This window comes from Musca domestica, unplaced genomic scaffold (genome assembly GCF_030504385.1).
Source record: "Musca domestica strain aabys unplaced genomic scaffold, Musca_domestica.polishedcontigs.V.1.1 17, whole genome shotgun sequence".
Lineage (NCBI taxonomy): Eukaryota > Metazoa > Arthropoda > Insecta > Diptera > Muscidae > Musca > Musca domestica.
In genome coordinates, this window is record NW_026712230.1 from 6,795,129 (window position 1) to 6,820,533 (window position 25,405).

At 36.9% G+C, this 25,405-nt stretch overlaps 1 protein-coding gene across 4 annotated transcripts; it reads left to right on the forward strand.

Moving 5' to 3' along the window:
* Window positions 1-354: 354 nt before the first annotated feature.
* LOC101890720 (uncharacterized PE-PGRS family protein PE_PGRS54) lies at window positions 355-25,405 on the forward strand. 4 transcript variants are annotated; one of them, XM_059120420.1, is made up of 4 exons: window positions 355-695; window positions 22,052-22,796; window positions 22,855-24,243; window positions 24,292-25,405. In XM_059120420.1, the coding sequence occupies exons 1-4, from the start codon at window positions 675-677 to the stop codon at window positions 24,909-24,911; spliced, it is 2,775 nt and encodes a 924-aa protein (XP_058976403.1). In that variant the 5' UTR covers window positions 355-674; the 3' UTR covers window positions 24,912-25,405. The 4 variants fall into 4 exon arrangements, with proteins under 4 accessions (XP_058976403.1, XP_058976404.1, XP_058976405.1 ...); XM_059120421.1 differs by having other exon boundaries at window positions 22,855-23,784; window positions 23,848-25,405; XM_059120422.1 differs by having other exon boundaries at window positions 22,855-23,232; window positions 23,308-25,405.

Below are 25,405 nucleotides of genomic sequence, written 5' to 3' on the forward strand. Positions count from 1 at the left end.
GTTTAGCAAACATATCGGTTGGCAACTCAATCAAGTACAATTTGGTTTGAAGCTGATGCTGTTGCTTCTGCTGCCGTTGAGGTTACTCTGAGTGCAGTTCTACGATCCGGCTTTGTTTACAACGATTCTTGTTGGGCGCCAAGTTAAAAAGCTGCAACGATTACAACAACAACAAGCGTGTATTGTGTTACTTGTTGTTGTTGCTGCAGCTGCAACGCCATCAATAAAATCGGCAAATCTAAAACATTGCCAAGGAACGCCAGCGCAGCTTCAAACAACAAAGGAAAGAAATGAAAATGAAAAGCGAATATGAAAAATGTATAAAAGGCAGAGTACTTTGATGTTTGATGGCACATTAGTTTTAACAACAACACTCGATAGACAACGACAAACCTAGCGAATAGTTCTCAAATTCATTAGACAATTGCAATACTCTATACCCGAACGCGATTCCAAAAAAATATATACAAAACCAAAATTACGGTTTACGTGATTCGTAAAATCGATTGGACAACAGACTGTTTCATTTCACATGAAATTCCATTACTTGTGAAAGAAAAGTGATGAAGTCAGTGTTAAGAAGTGTTTTTGAAATAAAATATTTGTAAATAAAAATCTGTGCAAAAAGGAAACAAGGATTACTCTCCGGAAAACAACAATAAAAACACAGCAATATGGCGCTCACTTTTCAAGTGGTGAGTTTCGAATACAAGTGATTGTGGTGGCATGTGATGCAGTGTGGTGTATTTTTAATTATATTTACAAATGTTATTTAATGAAACAATTTCGATAGTATCGGAATAAGAAATATTTCTATATAAATCGAAAAATTGAGCATTCTAAAATCTGCCCCGTGGGAAACCAAAATTATACCAAAGTAAATAGCTATAGAATAACTTAAATTCGGGGATGAATATTTTTGAATGGCATATGGAAAAGGTGGCGAGAACGTTTTCCTCCAAAACCGGATGGAACCGTTATATGGAGCTAATGTCGAAACCGACATTAAAACTCTTCTGTAGACCGAACAGTCATCTAACGAAAACTGCAAATAGTCGTATTTCAGCCAATTGGGTCCAAATGGTGGATGCAATTGTTAAAATATTAAAAATAAGGAGTCATCACTGTGAGGAAGCTACATTAAATAGTAGGCCTAAACTCGAACTTTTTTCAGTAAAAGTTCAAGAACATGAATTGCCAACATTTGGAATTAAAAATCGAAAATCCATCGAAATACTTTAAATTTGGAGGGACCGTTATTTGAGAAAAATATCAAAAATAGACCTATTTTACCAGCTAGATTAAAATAATTTTGGAAATAGAACTATATCCAACCATTTTAGTTTGTGTATCTGAGTTAATGTTAAAATAATCTAATTCAATTTGGATTGGATTGAAAGCATGTAACCCAAATGGATAATTGTGTTGAAGTCGTTTAAAAATTAGTGGTTTAATCAAAATACCGAATAAAGGGACGTAACGTTATATGGGGGCTTTACAAAGACGTTGATCTGCATTCGACATTTTTTGGCATACAAATTTCGAAAAATTAAGTTTGAAAAAATGTGGGTCAATAATGTCGCAAAAATCATCAAAAAATCGTTATATGTTAAACGTGGACCTATGTACACAATTCTCTTCCAAGAGGTAACGTACTCAGAAGGAATTTCCTGTGTGGATTTTCAATTGGAAAGTTTGGCTAAAATCGTCAAAATATACGAAGACGTGGACCTGCTTACGAAATTTTTAGGCGCAGGCTGTAGTTCCCATTAAAAACTTTGAATAAGAAAATCATCAAAATACCGAATATCTGGAAGTACCGCGAACTTAACCTGCCTACTGGCAACATACATATGTGTGCAAAATGTTAGCCGAAAGATAGCGTTCGAAAGATAGCGTGATTACAACAGACAGACAGAAAGACGGATATCGCTAATTCGTCTTAGAATTATACACTGATCCAGAATATATGTACTTTGTAGGGTCTATCATGAATATTTTGAGGAGTTACAAATGGAATGACAAAGCTAATATACCCTTTATAGTATGGTGGAGGGGTTAAACTTTTTTTGATAATAAGCCTAGCAACGTTAATAAAAAGGTTCAAGATTGACGGTTTAGAAATTATAGGAATCTTCAACCTTTTTTTAATAATAGCTTACAATTAGTGAAATATTCTCTATCAAAAAAGTAATTTCAGGAAATGCTCAGCAGACTATGAAAGAACGCCTTAACTCAATTAAGTGGATGCAAAATTCTCCTGTAAAGAAACAAATATAAGGGATGTACCAAAAAGTAGACCTATATGATATTATTTCTAGTAGCGTTCAAAATAAAAATTACCTAAGATACGCAACATATAAGTATATTTTTATATAAATGTTATGGCCTATCAAAACCAGCTCAGCAGAAAAATGTTCTGTTTTTGGATCGTTTCAAACCCGAAATATTTTGCGATCATCTCCAAATTTAATAGACTTCTACTCTAATCTTAACCCCACCTCCCTGCTAAAATAATGAGGATCTGGTCATAATTGCTGCTTGTAGCATAATTTCAACTTAATATGGACAAACGGACGGACGAATATACATAGCTTGATCGACTCAACTTGGCGAAACAGGAATATCCATATATAGCTTCTTATGTCTTGGAGCAATATTTCGATGTGTTACATAATTTTTGGTCCAATCAAACTTATAATAGCTTCAACACATAGTGACAAAAAATGTTAAACAGATTTTGCATATAAAAGTCTTAAAGAATTTTTATTATTTAAAAATTATCCTCAAAATTCAAGAAGAGTTTTTAGCAAAAACGCCAGAATTGAAAATTTAAAACTAATACTTATATGGCAATGCTAAATTATTTTAACAAAATATGCTAGTTTAAAATTCCTATCTTAAAATCCAGATATAACATTTCTGCTTAACTAACCAGACCAAAATAACGACCATCCGAAATAAAGCACATTTCTCTTGTTCACACCAACTTCATTGCAATGTTGTGGAAAATTGAAAATCATGCTGCTCTCATAATAATGCACGTTTTAGTTTGGTAGATTAGTTGTTGCCCTTAATTGAGATCATTTTTTTAAGTTCTTTTCAAAGCCTTTTCCAACTGCATCTCGCTGCACTCAAATTGCAAATTACCTTGTTAGATGCAATGGTTATTTGATACCGGTACTCCCTATCAAGATGATCAACTTGCCATGGAATAGAATACCCTGACGATCAAATCTATTTGTTATACTAAACTGAACTGATTTGCATGATTTATGATCTTGGCCAACTTCGATGGGCCAGCTCACAGTTACATTGGATAACAAACGGCACTGGGTCGTATAATGAGTGGTGGGTGTTATCACAAAACACAAAAAGAATAGCAACAGCAACTGATTAATTCAAAATTTATGTGTCTGGTCCAATTCCTTGCAAAGAGGTGTTGTACAAAGTTGTGAAAAATCGTAGAAGGGAGGCTTGGTAAGGTATAGGCGTTTCTCCATGATCGCCATTGCATGACTGGAAAACCTTAAGTCAAACCCAAAAAAGTTACAGGTCACGACTTTACTGTAGCTTCTTGGCTCAAAAAGAAGCCACTGACTTGAGGCATTCTTCATTTCTTGTGTTTTGAAGCAATGCTACAAAGCAGCAGCAGAGGCTACTGCAACAACAACAATATTTGTTAAACATTTAAACCTGATTACGAGCCTGTGCCTTCACAGCAACTTGGAATAGTTTTGGCTGCATAAATAGCGGGGGTCTTATAGCCTGAATTTGCTCTGTCTATGAAGCCTTATGGGAATAATGGTCGTTGTGAAGATAGTAGTAGTAGTTGTTGTTGTTGTTTCTTTTTGTTAAATATAAACGTTGTGTGGTATTGTTGTAGTTGTTGTTGTTGATGTTTGTTGCATTAAATATAAATGGGATTTTAAATGTCATCTATCGTTTGAAGAAGCTATAAAAAATATTTCGTGTACCTACATTTTAAGTTAGTCGTCCCGACTATGTTGTTGTTGTCATTGTCATCGCCTGGCATTATTACTGTCATGTGTGTCACTGCATGCCAGCCACGGAGTGGAATTTAATGTTTCTATGTGGATTCTGTGCCACAAACAAATACATCGGAGGGTACTTTGGAAAAATGCAAATTTAAATCAATTCTTATGAAAATTTATGGATGTGCATCTCTTCGATTCGATTCTTCTAAGCATGTGAGAAAATTAGATGTTAAACAAAGTCAAATGTAATTTTAATTAAATATATATGTATTTCGTTAATGTTCAGATTTTGTTCACAGAATTCATATTGCAAACATAAATGTATGTTTGTCTGTCGCTGGCTCTATTTGATACACCTGTGTTCAAATTAATTTAAGGAATTTTTGTATCAAATTGTGGTTAGGTGCGAAAACATCAAATATTGGTCCACTTTTTCTGGTATCTCCTCACAAAAAAATAATATTTTAGTAATTCATAACACTCAACATACATATGTTGAATTAGTCCAAATATTTAGATCAAGCGTGAAAGTGCAGGTCCCTCATAAATTTTAAACATTTTGACAAATTTGTTGTTGCAAAATAATCAGGCTTTTTCTATTATTTTGTTTTTATGAAAAATAGCGTTTATTTATTAGTGGAGCAAAATGGTAAGGTTTATTAAGGTTAGGACAGGGAATAAGCCAGTTATCAGTTATATTGGCTTTTATCTGGGGATATTCTCCTCAGGAGTTCTTTAAAAACCAAAAAAATATATTACCTGAGTGACAATATGTTTCTTCCTTTTTATTTCATATGCTTTCAAAATTTTATATACGAATATATGTTGGTTAAAAAAAAACAACAAATTTAAAATAAAATTATTGCACTACTTTAATGGGTAATTAAACAAAACCATGAGAAAAGCAGGAACATGACATGCATACATGAAGGGCTTTGTCCTTCGAATTTATTAATTTCATAGCAAATGCCAAGCGCGCAGGAAACTGCAATCTTTTAAAGCTCAGTGGCATTTCTATTGCAATTAGTGAATTCGATGTAGCAACATACTTCCCGGAATAAGCGTATCTCAATTAAATTGTTGTGTAGTTTTTTACTGTTAGCCTAATACCATTTCAAAGGTGTTGTGGGTCAATGGTACTTAATAAAATCATATCCCAATCTGATACGATTTCAATATAATTTTATAAAATTTACCCTTACACCAAATTCTGTCACACCTTCTATATCATTGAAATTGGTGCGTCAAGTTAGTGAAATCGGCCGTGAATATGTAAATGGGAACTATATCCAAATCTTAACCGATTTCCAATTAAATTATCAAATTTTTATTGTAACCAAATTCCGTAACATTTCATTGGAATCAATCATATATATCGTGTTTGATGCATAACATATATGGAATCGGCCGAAATATATATGGGAGCTATACCCAAACCTCAACCGATTTCAATATAACTTTGGCATTTTTCTTTTTCGTCTCTCTGTCCGAATTTCATTGGAATCGGACGCACATATCGAGTTGGATGCACCAAATATGTAAAATTGGCCGAAAATATATATGGGAGCTATAACCAAATCTGAGCCGATTTGAATATATTTTGTCAAATTTATTTTTGTACCAAATCTAGTCACTCATGCCGAATTTTATTGGAATCGGACATACGCATCGTGTTTCGTAAATCAAAAATGTGAAATCGGCCGAAAATGTATATGGGAGCTATATCCAAATCTGAACCGATTTCAAAATAATTTAACAAATTTATTTTTGATCAAAATCCCGGCACACATTCCAAATTTCATTGGAATCGAACATTCATATTGTGTTTGAGGCATCAAATAAACGAAATCAATCGAAAATATATATATGGGAGATATATCCAAATCTGTACCGATTTCAATATAATTTGGCAAATTTATTTGTGTCCAAATTCAGTCACTTATGCCCAATTTCATTAGAATCGGACATGTGTATTGTGCATCAAATATGTGAAATCGGCCGAAAATATATATGGGAGCTATATCAAAATCTGAACCGATTTTAATATAATTTGACTAATTTATTTTCTAATCAAAATCCCGTCACATATTCCAATTTTTTTTTGGAATTGAACAAACATATCGTGTATGGTGCATAAAATACATGAAATCGGTCGAAAATATATATGGAAGCTATATCCAAATCTGAACCGATTTCAAAATAATTTAACAAATTTATTTTTGATCAAAATCCCGGCACACATTCCAAATTTCATTCAAATAAATGAAATCGGTCGAAAATACATATGGGAGCTATATCCAAATCTGAACCGATTTCATTATAGTTCCTAGGCCCATCGAGTCACCACGTCGGTAGATAGAGCTGTTTGTAGAAAGAAAATCTCCAATATTTCTAAGCACAGTTTCACGTTTTAGTGTAGCCCCTAAATAAGAGCACATGAAAAATTGCAGATCTTAATATTGGTAGCATCCTGACTGTACTGATCAATTACAGCAGACTAAAGATTTATAATACAATAAAGAGGGTGGAGCCGTTATATGGGGTCCATACCGAATTCAAAGCACCATTAAAAATGTGGCTAAGATCATCAAAATACAGTGGGTACAGTGACATGGAATTCATAACACTCGTCCGACAGCTGTTAAACATATTCCAGAGGCAGCTCATTACATTTTTTCAATCATACAAAATTATCTTGGTGAGAATTTTCCAGAAAAAAAGTTATTCGTGATGGAACTCAAGCGTGATAGTGTCATTTCTTTATATTTGGCTGGAAAACCACAAGTGGCTATCATTAGAGCACTCCAGAATTTAAATGTGAATAAATCTTTTGTATCTCGTATCATCGCTCGTTACCGTAATACTGGTAGCCCGACGTCAAGGAAGTAGACGGAAGAAAACAGCAACATCAGCAGAAATGGTTCGAAAAGTAAAGAGCGACTTGATCGAAACCCGCGGCACAGTGGCCGAAAAATGACTCGTGTGCTGAACATATCGCAATATTCCATTCGGCAAATATTGAAAAATGAGCTCGGGGTGAATCCATTAAAATTCCAAAAAGTGCAATAACTTAAACCGCAATAGAGAGAAAATAGACTCAAAAGAGCTAAAGAGTTGCTTCGCTTGGCCGATAGTGTTGAACTGCCGAATTTGGTGTCCTCTGATGAGAAAACATTCATTGTCCAGCAGTTTGTAAACAAACAAAATGATCGTGTTTACTTGCCAAAGAAATCACTGAAAATGGGCCGATGGTCGCTCTCCGCTCATATTAATCGACCGTGGCATCAGAATAAATGCCGAATATTATCGCGAAAATATTCTGGAGGTTGTATTAAAGCCTTGGGAATTAAAAACATTTTGGCCACAGACCTTGGACGTTCCAATAGGATTCAGCACCATCGCACTCAGCACGCGCCACCCAGAATGGTTACAAAATTAGATTCCTCGCTTCATTTCCTGCTTACAGTGACCACCAAAATCTACAGATACCAGTCCGTTTGACTATTGTGACTGTAGTATTTTGGAAAACAAGATTGGCACTAAAAAATACAAAAGTTTCGATCACCTCAAGCAAGCGCTTCGCTGGGAATGAAGCTGCTAAAGCTCATACCAATGTGATATAATGGCCGAAATGTTGGAAAGAGCATGCAAAAATTTAACTAAGCGGATTTAACATTAGAGGCGTTGTCGAGCTCGCTATCAATTCAAATGTTATGCTTTTTTTTATTTTTATTTTTTTATTGCTTTTAAATGTCCCCCTTTACTTCACACAAATTCCCAAAAAAGGTATATTTTTAACGGGAAGAAGTGTTAAATATGCATGGTGTATAAGGTATAACCAACTTTTTTCCTTTCATTATTGGTATCACTTCGTCTTGTGAATACCAAACACACAATTTGAGTTCCCAAGAAGACCCCATGAATTATGTGGCTAAAATCATTACATCATTGAATACCTAAAGATACAGTTATATGGGGACTATTAGAATTCGCAGACCTATATATGAATTTTTAATGCCGAATTCGAAACGAAATATAAGAGACCGACACGGCCCAATTAAGAACATGTCCTGCTGTATTTTGTCATACGTGCAAAATTTGAGCCGTCTATCTCAATTCGTTCGAAATTTAGCGTGATTAAAATAGTCTAATGGACATAGATAAATGTACTTAGAGTTTTACATTGATCAAGGATGCATATACATTTCAGGCTCCACCGAGATAATATCGGTAAAATGTATTCAAAAAATTTCGAAGATTTTGTTGGATGCTGACATTTTTCCTTAGTTTGACAGTAGAAAATCTTAAAGCAAATAAATTAACTTGAGCTCTAATTTAATTTCTGTTCTTCTACCAATTCAAAATCCAACTTTAAACTCATAGTTAAGATGACCATGCTCAAATAGACTCTTCATGTCATTTGAAAATTTATGTTGACTGATCATAAAAATCGCACAAACTAACAAGAGTACTAAATATTTATGGTGCCATTTGTTAACCTTTTTCGAAACATATCTTTGTGAAACTAGAAAATATACAAATCACTTCATTTCAATGACGACCATCTCTATTGAGACATCTGAAGGTGTTCCGTGGAACATGAATTTGTTCTTTACAATTTAATTTAGATTTCGATCGACAAGCCGAATGACCTTTAACGGCTTCAACTGGATAAGATCCGCTTGGCATCAGAAACAATGCTCTTCGTCTCGCCTGAACGAATGGCTAGACATCAACAATATTTGAACTTCAACTTGACATCCAGATATGGCTACTTATTCTGTTAACAGCATAAGCAGCTTCATTAACACTTGGCCAAAAATGCGATATTGTCCAAAGAACGAAAAGAAAACAGAAAAAGTAGAAAAAAACTTCGCCATCAAAGGAAACACCAGGTAGTTGGGCCGTTAATGAATCGAACGTTGACAATAATCAATCTCCACACTTTAAAAGTTCGCACGATTTTTGAATGTGTTTTTTCATCATCACTGGTCCCAACAATTTTTCAGCGACATTTATGTATGTGTTATGTATGCTCGACCGTTCATTGAAATTATGTTGTGATTCTCTAAGGCTTAGGAAGCCAAAAGAAGATCACCGACAGCTAAAACGAGGTGTTATGCCGAATGTTGGCCGTTAGGCGATTCCAAACTAGTAAATCATCGAATGTCAGGCTATGCACATGACAAAACTGCAATCGCTGCAAAAAATCACAAATGTCAAAGTTCATTGCGGCAGATGCTGATGCTACCAGCCTGCTCGGTGACTCTCTGCCACCATACCTTAGACATAAACGATTGTTTGCACTTTTCCAATTGTATTCTGCCCCTCTGTTAGGTTTGTCAAAATGTTGTTCTTTTTGATTTATTCCATTGCCCGCTTAGAAATCTCTTTCAATTCACCTCACTCAAACGTGGTAATATAATTTATGAAGTCTTCGGGTTTTAACATTTTGTTCTTCGGAAACTGTTTTGTTTGATGGACCAGACCAGAGTCAAAGTGCTCTTTATGCTGTCAGAAGATTCACTAAATCATGGCAGCAAAGCTGTTCAATAACGCGATGAATGGCACAGTTGACGAATGTCGCGCCATCATGCAATGTAATTACCGAACAATTTTAACATGAATATAAAATTCCAAAGGAATCAACAGAAAAAAAAATACTTTATAAACAAAAGGTGTAAATAGAATTAAAAAATAAATAATAAGGCGAATTTATTTATAGATTTAATTTAATGTTAATGGGTACATGGTTGAATTCGATTGTAAGCATTCATGTGTCCAAAGCATTGTGTGGGAATTAAGCTCGATTTTCAAATTATGGTCAAGATATTGAGGTGCAGAGATGAAAGATAAACAATTCAGAAATTTTGAGAAATTTTTAAAATGCCTTAAATATTATTTAACTGCACGGTAAAAAAATACGTCACAAAGGAGGTTAACCGGGCAAAAAACTCTAGTGTAAACGCTATTTGGAATTAAAAAAAAGAAAATGACGATTCCTGTAAATATTTTTACACATCTCCCATATATCTCTGAACGTGACTTCAAAGTGACTTTCAGTTTTAAGAATATTAACAGTTAAATTAACCTTTAGGTTATAGTATTCGACGACCATACTAAACTCTAACACCACGCGTTTTAAAAGTTTCTAAACTTCTCCCATTTATGATTTTTGAAAATATTCGAGTTAAACATCCTCGGAATCCATGGAATTTAGCAATATAGATCTGTCGGCAATCTTACTGAATAAAAAAACATTATGTTCGGCCGGGCCGAACTTTCAATACCCTCCACCTTAGGGTAAAGGAAACATTTTTATATAAAAGTAAGACCTCCATACGCAATTTTATACTTCAAGGATTGTCATCTATCAAATCTTCTAAAATACTAAATTTTAAACAATTATGTGGGTAAATGTGACTAGGATTATCAAAATACCGAATATCGGCGGGTATATGTGCGCTTTAGAAAAACGTGGAACTAAATATTCAATGTTATGCCTCCGGGCTAGGACCCATTATGAACTGCAAATACCAATTTGTATCAAAATATCGAATATGGGGAGGTACCGTTATATGTGGGGCTATACCAAAACGTGGACCTATACATACAATGTTTCGCCACCGGAGATAGAAATCATTTTGATCAACAAATTCCAATTTTTACACAAATCCGCAAAAAAAAAATTGTCAAAAATCTTCAAAATACACAATATCGGGAGCTACCGTTATATGGGGGCTATACCAAAACGTGGACCTATGCACACAATTTTCCGCTTGTGAAATTGGAACCCATTATTATCAAGATATACTAATTTTTAGACAGATCCGTGAAAAACATGTGTCGAAAATCCTCAAAATACCGAAAATCGTGATTTACCGTTATATGGCGGCTATACCAAAACGTGGACCGATATATCTCATTTTCAATACCAACCATCCAAGACACAATTTTTCTGCCAAAATTTGAAGGTCTACGACAAATAATGTGGGCTGTATCGTGATTTCAAAAGACAGACAGACATCATTAAATAGAATATTAAATAGAATAGAATTTTATGCTGATTATGAATATATATACTTTATGGGGTATACGATGAATATTTAGGGATGTTACAAACGGAATGACAAAGTTAATATGCCCTCTTTTCCAAGTTGGTTCGTATAAAAATCCGGGGAATAGTTTTGTACAATAGACAAGTAAGCAAATGCTATAATCGGGCCGGACCATTTGATGCTCTACAACATTCCCTTGGTCCTTGAAGATTCTCTTATCCAATGTCTAACCCACATTTACCTCCATAGCAGAATTCTTAAGTTCAACTCTATTCTTACACGAAGAGGAAATTTAGTATCATTTACAACTTTTGATACAATTTTATATCTTTTCATACATTCTAAATCAAATTTAATACAATTTAATAAATACTTTTCGTGCACGTAGTAGGAATTTCCAAATTCAACTCCTCATCTAAACGCATCGCATTCACAGTTATCTTGATACCATTCATTATACCATTAAGTACTTTTCGTGAATTTATTGAACACATTTCTAGATAGTCCTCTTTCTATATATATTTTAACATTCCACCTTCTTCTATTAACCCAAAACCAAAATTTAACAATTTTGCAGTTCTCACACATAATACACATTTCCAAAACAATCTCCTACTTCCTAAACTTAATTTCCATATCGATTTTCCTACCGTACCTTTATCCAACTGTAGTAGGATCTTAGAACTTTTGCTGGACTTATTGTTGAAATGTGCATAAAACCTACCTCAGTCCTACCTCATTCCAAATTTCCTCAATCCAGATTTCCAGCTCTTTTTTGTCCTAAATACAAAATTTAATACCATTACTACTACTTTTTGTACTCTCTGGTACATTTTCCCTCATATACCAAATTTAATAACATTTAGTGCTTTTTTGTACATATTTCCAAAACCGTATTCAAATCTAAACCCTACACCCTAAAAGTGACACCAATATGTATAATTTAAATTTTCAGCACCACCCGTTCAACCAAATCCAAATTGTACCAAATTTAGTACATTTCTTACACTTTTCAAAAATTATTCAAGTGTTTCCTTTAATGAAAAGAATAATAGCCAAATTATTTTGAAGTTGACCAAGGAGGATATTAGTAAAACCATTGCACAATAATATCCAATTTTTCTATTCAAAACTATTTGAACGTCTTCTGTAAACATTAGAAACCAACAGTGACATCCATATGAAATTTCAGGATTTCAGCTCTATTCCAATGCTAAATTAAGTACCTTTCGCACATATTTAAAAAAAAAAAAAAAAAAAAAAAAAAAAAAAAACACCTCTATTTCCCAATCTAAGATGTCAACAGAGACCTCGGTATCATATTTGATTATCCCAGCTCTACCCCCGTTCCAATGCCAAATTTAGTAATAATTAGTAATTTTCGTACAATTATAATACACATTTCCAAAAACACCTTCATATCTCGAACCCAGATACCAACAGAAACCTCAATATCAAATTTGAAACCCAATTTAGTACCACCTACTACATTGAGAATAATTATAATCGAGAACAAAACCACCTCCATATCTTAACCACAGACACCAACGGTGACATCCATATCAATTTTCAGGATTAGAGCCACATTGCTTCACCCAATTCCAAACTTAGTACTTCAGTATTTTTCGTACACTTATTGTAAATATTTCGAAAACAAAATCCATATCTTAATTTCAGATACCAACCTAAATCTCAATATAAAAAATAACAATTAACAGTTTTTATGGGAGAATTCAATCATACAAGCCATGATTATAATTATAATTTAAAGTTCAAAGGAAAAAATATGCTGAAGCATTTGTATCTTTTAAATTCGGACTTGTGTTGTCCATTTGGTGCACAAATAATTTAAAATGGGATAAAAATATATATGGGAGCTATATCCAAACCTGAACCGATCTCGATAAAATTTGCAAATATATTTCTGAGCTGTATTTGATATATTTCCCTGAATATCATTGTTACGGAGTGCATATTACGGTTGTGGGTAACAAATATAACAAATCGGCTGAACAGTATATATGGGAGCTATAGCTATATCAGAACCGATCTTCACCAAATTTGACATACTAGCTTTTAGACTCAATTCGTTCGTAAGTGCAAAATTCCATCCCATTTAGACAAATATTAGACGTTTGGTGCACAATAAAAGGTAAATCGGACGATGTTATATATGGGAGCTATATCCAAATCTGAACCGATCTCGATAAAATTTGGCAAAGATATTTCTGAGCTCTATTTGATATATTTCCCCTAATATTGTTGTTACAGAGTGCATATTACGGCTGCGGAGGACAAAAATAACAAATCGGATGAACAATATATATGGGAGCTTTAGCTATATGTGAACCGATTTCGATCAAATTTGGCATACTTATTTTGATGCCTAATTAGGGTGTATAATATATAAAGGCATATCGGACGAAGATATATATGAGAGCTATTTGACCGATTATCTCCAATTTCAATAGGATTCGTCCTTGGGCCAAACTAATGATCTGTGCAAAATTTCTTCTGGATCGGGCAATAAATGCGACCTGTACTTTGTTTACAAAAATACATGGACAGACGGACGGACATGTAGAATGTGATTCTATGCAGATCATCAAAAGGAATTATGGGTCTATCTCGTTTCCTTTTGCCTGCTACAAACAAATGCACAAAGACCTAATACCCTGACCAACTTGTGGTGTAGGGTATTCAAATTTCTGTAACCTAAAGTTCGAATTTCCAAAAACCCTTTGGTACATATATTTTGCACTCCATCAACAACTCTCATTAAAATTTTCAGAATTCTAGCTTATTAAATTTTTAGTACATTTCTACGAATTTCCAAAATTCCAGTCTTATAACAAACACGCCTCAAACCAAGATTGAAAATATCACCCAAAGTCCAAAAAGAGTTGAGAATATATCACTCATTTAGCCTGTATAGCTCAGTTTGGCAATGACATATCTTCAAATGGAAAGATTTTTTTTAGAAAATTTCGTCCTCTTATTTTTATACACTCCATCATAGTATGGAGGGTATATTAAGTTTGTCATTCCGTTTGTAACACCTCGAAACACACATTTTATTGTAATAGCTACATTTGGTATATTTAAGATTTTAACAGATTTTTTTTTTTTTTTTTTTTTTTTGAGAATTGCCAAATTCGTTCCAAATGGTGGAGGATATTCAAAGTTCGGCCCGGCCGAACTTACAGCTTTTTTACTTGTTATTTATATATCATTCTTTTCCTTTATTTTTTTTAATTTGTACAGTTCACGTTTTGTTGATTTTATTGACTTTCGACACATATTTTAAACAAATGGCACTGTCACTTGGATTTTCGAATTAGGTTCACATATGACCCTATCATCCATTATGATTTATATCATATTATACAGCTTCAAATTACTGCCAATGTTCATATATACTTTAATAATCTATTACATAGATTATGACTCATATTCCGTAAAATTCTAAATAATATTTATAATCTAATCCGAGAATTAGACACGTGTTCTGAATTTTCATTACTTTTTTTTGCATTTTTCAAATACCAAACCCAATTAGTTCCGTAATTTGGAATTTGTTGCTAGACTCATTACACTTGACTCACAAAACATCTTCAATCAACGAGACGGAATTAAAAACAAATTCACAACCTGCAATTAAATTCGAATAATTAAATGTCGAATTTTAATAATTCTAAAATTAGTTATGTTAGAAATCAATATCATTGGATGTCTTTACAAAGAGAGTGGGAGAGAGAGAAAGAGAGGGAGCGAATTAAAGTACATTTCAATCCAAAAGATCATCACCATCAGCGTTGTAGTAAGCTAAAATTTAGCTTCGACAAAAAAACATCGCGCATCTCAAGAAAAAGTGAAGGGAATTTCCGACACATTAAACAATGGCAACAAACTGGGCTAGTAATGAACAGCACGTTTTGTGACTGGGTCATCGCTATCATCACCATCATCATCAGCGCCATTCCCAAGTAAATAACGTCATACCGCTGTTACATAGTTGGTATGCAGTCATCTTTAACAACAATTGCCAATTGCAGTTAACAATTGAAATAAAAGAAATCTTTAACATGCCACTGCACTTTGGCTGCAGGGAAGCCTTCATGAAACGGAACATTTGCAGCAGGTGGGGTAAAGGGTACTTCAATAGCTGTATTTATTGTTGATTGCGTTTGCTTTAATCTGCAAAAGAAGTATAAAAAGAAGAACCGTACCTATTGATATGGTATTTTCATACATTTTAGACAAAACGATTAAAGAATGACCTTTACCATGAGCGGACAATAAATACACTGTTTCCATGGCAAAGAAAAACTTTAATCTTTCCAATAATATGCCACAAACATGTTAACTGTGTTAAGCGGGTTTTATAATATCAAAACTAATGCTAATTGTTTGGTTTGGTTATTATCCATAAAGATGTAGATATTTCCGATCACCGTAAAATTCTGCTTTAGCAAAGCCATATAGAGTATATCAAATAAAATTTCGAAATCCTACAAATTACACCAAATTTTTAGAAAATTATATAGATATTTTTTGAAAAATATTGCAGAATGTTAGAATTATGTCCCTACCTCTGATATGACTTCTTAGAAACCAGGACACATTCTTGATAAAATTTGGCAATTATCATTGTTATCGAATGCTTATTATGAATATGAGGGACTTAAACACCAAATCGAATGAAACAAATATATGGGAGCAATTGGAACTATATATATGGGAGCAAACTTGGTGTACTTGCTTCTAGACTGAATTCGGTCGGATGTACCTAAATTCAGGTCATTTGGACTGATATTGGCCATTTGGCTCACAATTAATCTGAACCGATCTTGATAAAATTTGACAGAGATATTTCTGGGATGTATCTGACATTTGGTACCAAATATCATTCTTGTGGAGTACATACTACGAATGTGAGATACATAAAACCCCAAATCGGATGAAACATATATATGGGAGCTATACCTATATCTGAACCGATTTTCTCCAAATTTGATGTACTTGCTTCTGAACTGATTTCCGTCGAATGTACCAAAATTCAGGTTATTAGGACTTATAGTGGCAATCCGGTGCACAATTAACCCGAAATCGGTTGAAGATATATGGGAGCTATATCTAAATCTGATCCGATTATCACCAATTTCAATAGGGTTCGTGTTATTCTTGGATCGAAACAAAAACATACAAAAGTGAAAACTGAATTGACCAAATGTAATTTGCATACCCATATGAAAAATACTATAATTATAGTTAAGTCCGTTGGCTTTTAAACTCCTCACATTTCTTATTATTGTAACGCCCATTCATTGCTATTGTAATCCCAGACTTCACTAGGGCTTTAAAAATCCAATAAGTTGAATCAATTTTAATATGGGGTCCATTTAAACCCTGCTCCTGCATTAATTTTTTTTGCGTCAACCAGAACCCAAATCCTCAAACATCCAAACATTTTTGAACTAAAAATCATGTTTCCCATGTCGCTTTATGTCAAACTTATATATTTGCATTGCCAAATGATTATCCTGAAATTAACAAACAAATATTGTTTGCAAAATATCATTTCAATGGGATAATAAATGCGACCTGCTTTTTGTTCACAAGCATATATGGACGGACGGACGGACTGACATGCATAAATCGACTCAGAAAGTGATTCTATGAAGATCCTCAACAGTAACTATGGGTCTATCCCGCTTTCCTCTCCCTGTAACAAACAATGTGGTGTCTTCTATATCTATAAAAGAGGAAAATGTTTGTATGTTTGTTTGTTTGTTTGTTTGTAATTTATGGACTCGAAAACCGCTGAATAGATTTTCCTGAAAATTTCCAAATATGCTGCAACATCGCCTGAAAGTAACATAGGCTACATACATTTTTGAATTTCCACTTGGAACTGGAGATATAGCATCAGAATCGGAGGTACCTCCCAAAAATTTAGATTTTATATGCACATATCTATTGATTGGTTGAAGATACAGTCTCCAAATTTGGAATACGTAACGGAATTTGGAACAAAAATAAGTTTGCCAAAATTTATTGTAATCGGTTCAGATTTGGATATAGCTCCCATATATATTTTCGACCGATTTCGTTCATTTGATGCCTCAAACACAATATGAATGTTCGATTCCAATGAAATTTGGAATGTGTGACGGGATTTAATCCGAAAATAAATTTGTCAAATTATATTGAAATCGGTTCAGATTTGGATATAGCTCCCATATATATTTTCGGCCGATTTCAAGCATTTGATGCACCAAACACGCTATGTATCCCCAATTTCAATGAAATTTGAAACATGTGATAGATTTTATCTAAAAAATTGATTTCCCAAATTATATTGAAATCGGTTCAGATTTGGATATAGCTCCCATATACATTTTCGGCCGATTCCATGTATTTGGTGGACCAAACACGACATGTATTTCCAATTGTAATGAAATTTAAAATAAGTAACGGAATTGGGAGCCAAAATGAATTTGTCAAATTAAATTGAAATCGGTTCGGATTTGGATATAGCTCCCATATATATTTTCGACCGATTTCATGTATTTGATGCACCAAACACGCTATGTATCTCTAATTTCAATGAAATTTGGAATGTGTAGCGGAAATTAAAACAAATATACATTTGTCAAATTATATTAAAATCGGTTCAGATTTGGATATAGCTCTCATATATATTTTCGACCGATTTCATGTATTTTATGCACCATACACGATATGTATGTTCGATTCCAAAGAAATTTGGAATATGTAACGGGATTTTGATTATGAGTGGCTAAATTTGGTACAAAAATAAATTTGACAAATTATATTCAAATACGCTCAGATGTGATTATAGCTCCCATATATATACTCAGCCGATTTCACATATTTGATGCACCCAAAGCGAGAGAAACAAAATCTGGCACCAGCAAAAATTGCCAAATTATATTGAAATCAGTTGAGGTTTGGATATAGCTAACATATATATTTCGGCCGATTTCATACATATTATGCACCAAACACGATATATATGACCGATTCCAATGAAATTCAGAATGTGTGGCGGAATTTGGTTATAATAATAAATGTGATAAATTAATTGGAAATAATTTAAGATTTGGATATAGCTTCCATATATATATATTCTCGGCCGATTTCACATATTTGACGCACCAATTTCAATGAAATATGAAAGGTGTGGCGGAGTTTGGTGTAAAAGTAATTTTTTTAAAATTATATTTAAATCGGATCAGATTGGGATATGATTTTAATAAGAACCATTGACCCACAACGCCTTAGGCTAGCACTAAAAAACAACACAACAATTTATTTGAAATACGCTTATTACGGCGAAGTATGTTGCTATCTCGCAATTGCAATAGAAAAACCACTCTACTTAAAAGAATTGCAGTTTCCTGCACGCTTGGTATTTGCTATGAAATAAATAAATCCAAAGGACAAACCCTTCGTGTACTCATGTCATGTTACTGCTTTTGTAATGATTTTGTTTATTAACGCATTAAATTAGTGCAATATTTTTTTTTTTTTAATTTTTAAATTTGTTTTTCTTCATCCAACATATATTCGTAAATAAATTTTGAATGCATATAAAATCAAAAGGGGTAGCGAAGCGCACCGGGTTCAGCTAGTAGGGTATAAAAACTGTATGCAACAAATTTTAACATTAGCGCTGCAAGTATTATTTTAACATACCAGATTTCAATTTTACCTTTAAAACCGGAGAATGTTGAATTATGTTTATTTATGATTTTGAAGAAACTTTATGTACTTGATGATGAAATATAGTCACTTCATCATTAAATTACACCAAAGTGAGTGTTTTATCTATCATTTTTAGGTTAAATTTTATGTTTAATGGTCCTATCGATAATTTTTACTCAAATATATATTCATATTCACTACTACTTACAAGAGAAATAAACTCTAATAATTCCCCTTTCTTTAGCATTTTTTCGCATCATAATCTTAAATAATCTGTGAACACAATTCGTATTTTAAAGTTTCACTTTAACCTTTAAATTACGGAAAATGTGGAGGTACCTTTATATGGGAGGTACGCCACAGAGAGAAACTTTTTTGACAATTTTTTGCAAGAAGGTTTATATTGTATTCAGAATCCAAAATGCCAAAACATACTCAATGTTGACAATTTTTAACACATCCATGTTTTACCCTATCCCAAACACGAATGTTAAATTTCAGAAAAATCGATTCAAAATAAAAAAAATCCTCTAAATAAATAATATTGGGGGAAAGTTCTTATCAATTTCAATGAATCCACATTTACATTATGTTGCAAGGGCATGAGGTACCCATTAACAACACCAGAATTAAAATGTAGCTAAACACTTCAAATCGGAGGGTAATATTATATGGGGTCTAAACCTAAACGTGGACCTTCACAATTTTTGGATTACATAATTTTTGACTCATTATGAGGTAAGATTAACTGTGGGATCATAGTATAATAGTCCAAAAAATTTCATCCATTCATCCTTAATTGTATTAGTCTAAAATAGAAACTTGAGTACAGAATTTGGAAACAGTGTAATTTTTATAGACAAAAAAAAAATACTTATGTCGACTTATCTTCGAGCATTACATTGCAAATATTCATTCATGCCAAACAGAAGTTAACATTTGCATGCATTATCTCAATACAATGTTATTTCAATTAAAAATCAAAATACTTCAGAGGTCATTGTTGCATTTCATGACAAGCAGGCAGATGAATATATGCATTGTCATATGTGTGTGCATATTCTAAATGTTGGGTAGACTTTAAGTCGACAGACCAGGAACTTAATGTTAATGACCCAAAGTGATGGGAGAGTTCCGTAACGTATTTGAGTCTCTAAAACTCTATTTGTGTTTAACTAAACTGAAATAAGGAACATATAAAATTTCTTCAAAAAGGCAAAAAAATATCAATACGCAAAATAACTGCAAATACGAGGGCGGTTCGGAAACTTCTTAGCCTATCAAGGAAAAAAAATAAATCTCCAATATAATCTCCTGAAAGTTCAATACACTTAGTTCAATGCTATTCTAGCAATTCTATCACTTAATTAAAATAGTTTTTCCCAAGGTCTTCAAGGTAGTGCATAGCATTGCATCGACACTTTGGTATTTTTTAGTGCCAAACCTGCTTTCCAAAATATTCCAGAAACAGTAGTCTAACGGATTGGTTCCCGGAGATTTTGGTGGCCATTGTGCGCTGGAAATGAAGAGAGGAACCTCATTTTGTAACCATTCTTGGATGGCGCGTGCTGAGTGCGATGGTGCGGAGTCCTGTTGGAATGCCCAAGGTCTGCGGCCAAAATGTTTGCGTGCCCAAGGTTTTAATACACCCTCCAAAATATTTTCCACGGCGGCCCACACCATCACCATGGCCGACGCTTGAGTTCTGGTGGCCAACCGAAGGTGCACATTTTCAGCTGACCTCTTTGGCAAGTAAACACGATCATTTTGTTTGTTTACTAACTGCTGAAAAAACGAATGTTTTCTCATCTGAGAAAACCAAATTCACTACCACTTTCGGCCAAGCGAAACAACTCTTTAGCTCTTTTGAGTCTATTTTCTTTCTGTTGCGGTGTAAGTTCTTGCACTTTTTGGAATTTCAATAGCTCATTTTTCAATAATTGTTGAATGGAATATTGCGGTCATTTGGGATCGATGTAGCGGTGTTTGTCCTCCCATCAGTTAGTCTGTCTTACTGGCTAGTGTCCACAATAGCTTTAGAAGGTATATTTAACTTTGTCCACATTTGGAATATCGTAATATCTATCAAGTTTGGGCTTGAGAGGACGCAATCTCTCACAAAATGTCAACATTATAAAAGAAATTAGCAAGCCAAGGTCGTATTCGATATTGCTCGCACTTTTGCTAACTCTCCCACAAAATGTCAACGTTATAAAAGAAATTAGCAATCTAGGGTTGTATTCGATATTGCTCGCACTCGCACTCGATATTGCTCGAGTTGAGAAAATAAGGAAAATCGTTCCACTCCTTCAGGTCCTCACCCCACAAAGTCTAACATTTTTAATTTTTTAATTTAATTTGTAGTCAGGCTTCTCATGTCTCAAAATTTTTATTAATATAAGATCCTGTGTCAAAAGGAGAAATTAACCGAAAAACTTATTTTGTACTTTCCCTGAAAAATTTGTGCAAAAACCTCACAGAGGTCAACCCTTATGATATGGGTGAATATCTGCTGGCAATTTTGAAACTAATGCTTTCTTATTTGTTTTAGGAGCTCTGTGAATATCACACCTCTATAGAAACATTTTTAAATAGCTTAAGAATGTCATTGAAGTTCATACCATCCCCAGGGCAACAAAAATCTGCTCCAAACTTAATCCACAACTCAAGAATATACCTATAGTTAATTGACTACATTTGCTTAACGGAATTCAAAATAATCCTCTAATTATTTATTATTTTGTAAAAAAGATAATGTCATAGATAACGTTCTAATCACTTCTCAATTGTATCTTCGGATATGGATTTCCCATTGTCGGCATCTCAAATAAAATAATATTTTTTTTTTGGTAAATTATTATTGGCCATAATTGTTTTATGAATATTTTTCGAATAAATTTTTATTAACATCGCACTCGTCAGTTTGTAACTCGTCTTTCCGTATCGATAGCATCAAATTGACATTTACCAGAAGACAGACAGATACGGACAGATGTGCAGCTTGGCAATCGGCTCGCAATGTTTGAATGGCTTTTATTTCTCCATCTTCTTTAGGATGGTTATCTATGGCTAATGCATAGCCTGTAAATTTAAGCAATGCCATGTTGTTAATGCCAAGCTGACATGAAAACCCTGGGCAACTCGTAAAAATAAATATTCTTTTGTCGTTTTTTGTTGGATATCGAAATCAAAGATAAACTCTCAAACATGATTTAGATATGAAAATGCAAATTAAATGGTTTTCGTTTTGTTTTATCATTGCAGCCATTCTTGATGATACTGCTGACGTTAGCTCATGGTGCCCGCTTAGATAATCGATACCTTCCGCCCCCACCTAATGCTGCCACGGCAGGTGGTGGTCCTGGTCTTCAAGGTCCAGGAGGCGGTGGTGGACCAGGAGGCAGGCCAGGAGGATTTGGTGGTGGTGGCGGCGCTGGCGGAGGGGGTGGAGGAGGTGCAGGCGGTGGTGGCGGTGGGGGATTTGGAGGCGGAGGTGGCGGTGGCGGCAACAATGGCCTTGGAGGTTTCTCCGGTGCAGGTGGCCCAGGTCGACCATTTGGACCCTCCGGTGGTAGTGGTCCAGGAGCGCGGCCCAGTGCACCTTCCGGCCCCTCTGCACCAGCTGGACCAGTCATTCCAATTCTATCATTTGTAAATGAAAACGATGGCGATGGCAACTATCGCTTTAGCTACGAAACGGGTAATGGCATAAAGGCTGAGGAAGAAGGCACAGTTAAAAATAAAGGATCTGACAATGAAATTCCCTCTGTGATGGGTACATATTCATATACTGCGCCCGATGGTCAGGTGATAGAAGTTGCTTATACCGCCGATGAAAATGGTTTCCAACCACAAGGAGATTTGTTACCAACTCCTCCTCCAATACCTGAGGCGATAGCAAAGGCTCTGGCTGCCCAAGGAATTCAACCGGCACCTGGTGGTGGTTTCATTGGTGGAACTGGTTCAGGTGCAGGTGCAGGTGGAACTGGACGTGGAGGTGGTGCTGGAAGTAAGTATATCGAAATGTGTTGAAAATCAAGGATAATAAAATGTTTGTTGTGTCAAAGGTTTTGGTGGAGCCGGTGGTGGCACCGGAGCTGGCGGATATGGTGGTGGAGGAGCAGGAGGTGGTGCCGGTAGAGGTGGAGGCGGCGGAACAGGTGCCGGCGCAGGTGGTGGATTTGGTGGAGGAGCAGGAGGTGGAGCTGGTAGAGGTGGTGGAGCCGGAGGATTTGGCGGTGGTTCTGGCGCAGGTGGTGCTGGTGGCGCCGGTGCTGGAGGCGGCTATGGCGGTGGCGCTGGGTCAGGCGGAGGTGCTGGTAGAGGCGGTGGAGCTGGCGGAGGAGGTGCCGGCGGATTCGGTGGTACTTCCGGGGCTGGTGGTTTTGGCGGTGGCGCCGGAGCTAGTGGTAGAGGAGGAGGTGCCGGTGCTGGCGGCGGTTATGGTGGTGGCGCTGGTGCAGGTGCAGGTGGCGGTGCTGGTAGAGGTGGCGGAGCCGGTGCTGGTGGATATGGAGGAGGTGGTGGCGCTGGAGCCGGTGGCGGTGCTGGTAGAGGAGGTGGAGCTGGCGCAGGAGGTGCCGGCGGATTTGGCGGTGGCGCCGGAGCTGGTGGTAGAGGTGGAGGTGCCGGTACTGGTGGCGGTTATGGTGGTGGCGCTGGGGCAGGTGGAGGTGCTGGTAGAGGCGGGGGAGCCGGTGCTGGTGGTGCCGGTGGATTTGGGGGAGGTGGCGCTGGAGCCGGTGGCGGTGCTGGTAGAGGAGGTGGAGCTGGCGCAGGAGGTACCGGCGGATTCGGCGGTGGTTCCGGGGCTGGTGGTTTTGGCGGTGGCGCCGGAGCTGGCGGTAGAGGAGGAGGTGGCGGTGCTGGCGGCGGTTATGGTGGTGGTGCTGGTAAAGGCGGTGGAGCCGGTGGATTTGGAGGAGGTGGCGCTGGAGCCGGTGGCGGTGCTGGTAGAGGAGGTGGAGCTGGCGCAGGAGGTGCCGGCGGATTTGGCGGTGGTTCCGGAGCTGGTGGTTTTGGAGGTGGAGCCGGCGCAGGTGGTGCTGGTGGATTTGGAGGTGGTTCCGGCGCCGGTGGTGCTGGAGGTCGTGGCGGAGGCGCCGGTGCAGGCGGAGGTTATGGTGGTGGCGGTGGTGCTGGTGGTGGAGCTGGCAAAGGCGGTGGAGCGGGCGCAGGTGGTTATGGAGGCGGATCAGGCGCCGGCGGAGGTGCCGGTGGTTTTGGTGGTGCCGGTGGCTTTGGCGGTGCCGGTGGTAAAGGAGGCGGTACCGGTGGCGCTGGTGGTTTTGGTGGCGGTGCAGGTGGTGCCGGTGGAAGAGGAGGTGGGGCTGGTGTTGGAGGCGGTTTTGGTGGTGGTGCCGGCGGAGGTGCCGGCGGAGGTGCTGGTGCAGGTGGCGGCGCTGGTAGAGGAGGCGGAGCAGGAGGAGCTGGTGGTTATGGAGGTGGTGCAGGAGGTGCCGGTGGCTTCGGTGGTAGCGGTGGTGCCGGTGGAAAAGGAGGAGGTGCCGGCGGCTTCGGTGGCGGTGCTGGTGGAGCCGGTGGAAGAGGAGGTGGGGCTGGTGTTGGAGGCGGTTTTGGTGGTGGTGCCGGCGGAGGTGCTGGTGCAGGTGGTGGCGCTGGTAGAGGAGGCGGAGCAGGAGGAGCTGGTGGTTATGGAGGTGGTGCAGGAGGTGCCGGTGGCTTCGGTGGTGCCGGTGGAAAAGGAGGCGGAGCAAGCGCCGGTGGCGGTTTTGGTGGTGGAGGTGCCGGCGGCTTCGGTGGCGGTGCTGGTGGAGCCGGTGGAAGAGGTGGTGGAGCTGGCGCTGGAGGCGGTTTTGGTGGTGGTGGTGCTGGTGGTTACGGTGGTGGTGCGGGAGGTGCTGGCGGTAAAGGTGCTGGTGCTGGTGGGGCAGGCGGTTTTGGTGGTGGTGGTGGCGCCGGTGGCGGTGCTGGTGGTAGAGGAGGTGGCGCTGGAGCTGGTGGCGCTGGCGGTTTTGGTGGCGGTGCTGGTGCCGGTGGTAAAGAAGCTGGTGGTGGCGCTGGAGGTTTCGGTGGAGCCGGTGGTTCAGGTCCTGCGCCAGGCTTACCGGGTCGTGGTCATCCAAGTGGCGATTTTAATCCCCAAACTGGTTACAACTATTAAATCTCAATCACTCGTTAAGCCTCAGTACTCAATGCAACGATATCTGCCACAAATACTCGTAGCATCTAAGCCCCTATACTAATTTACTTTACTTTAACTTACCCGATATTGCAAAAAAATTATATCTTCATACCTCCTACACTACACTACACTACAATACTCAAGTTCAAGCGTTAATTAATTTAAGTAACTTCATTTAAACAAATCATTAGCCTACCGATGTCCATTTTAAGAAGTCCTTGTGTTTTTTCGTTTTCTCATTTTGTTTTATGTGAACTTTAGTGTAATAAGTCAATCATTGTTAAATTCTGTTGTTTTTCTTTTGTTCATCGCAAGAATATGGCTAGTGAGCGATTTCAAAATTTGATTAAGATGAGATTTCGTGAAATTCTTCGAAAGCACAGAAGCAGCATTTGCCAAATTTTATGTAAATATAATTAAGTTCGAATGTAAAACAAATGCAAATGAATAATAATAAAAAAATATTTAACAAT

Excerpts from the sequence above, each read along its gene's own strand:
- LOC101890720 (XM_059120419.1), top strand. The coding sequence starts at position 675 with ATGGCGCTCACTTTTCAAGTG. Across the intron at positions 696-22,051 it reads TGGCGCTCACTTTTCAAGTG|CCATTCTTGATGATACTGCT; the intron begins GTGAGTTTCGAA and ends TTATCATTGCAG. Across the intron at positions 22,797-22,854 it reads ACGTGGAGGTGGTGCTGGAA|GTTTTGGTGGAGCCGGTGGT; the intron begins GTAAGTATATCG and ends GTTGTGTCAAAG.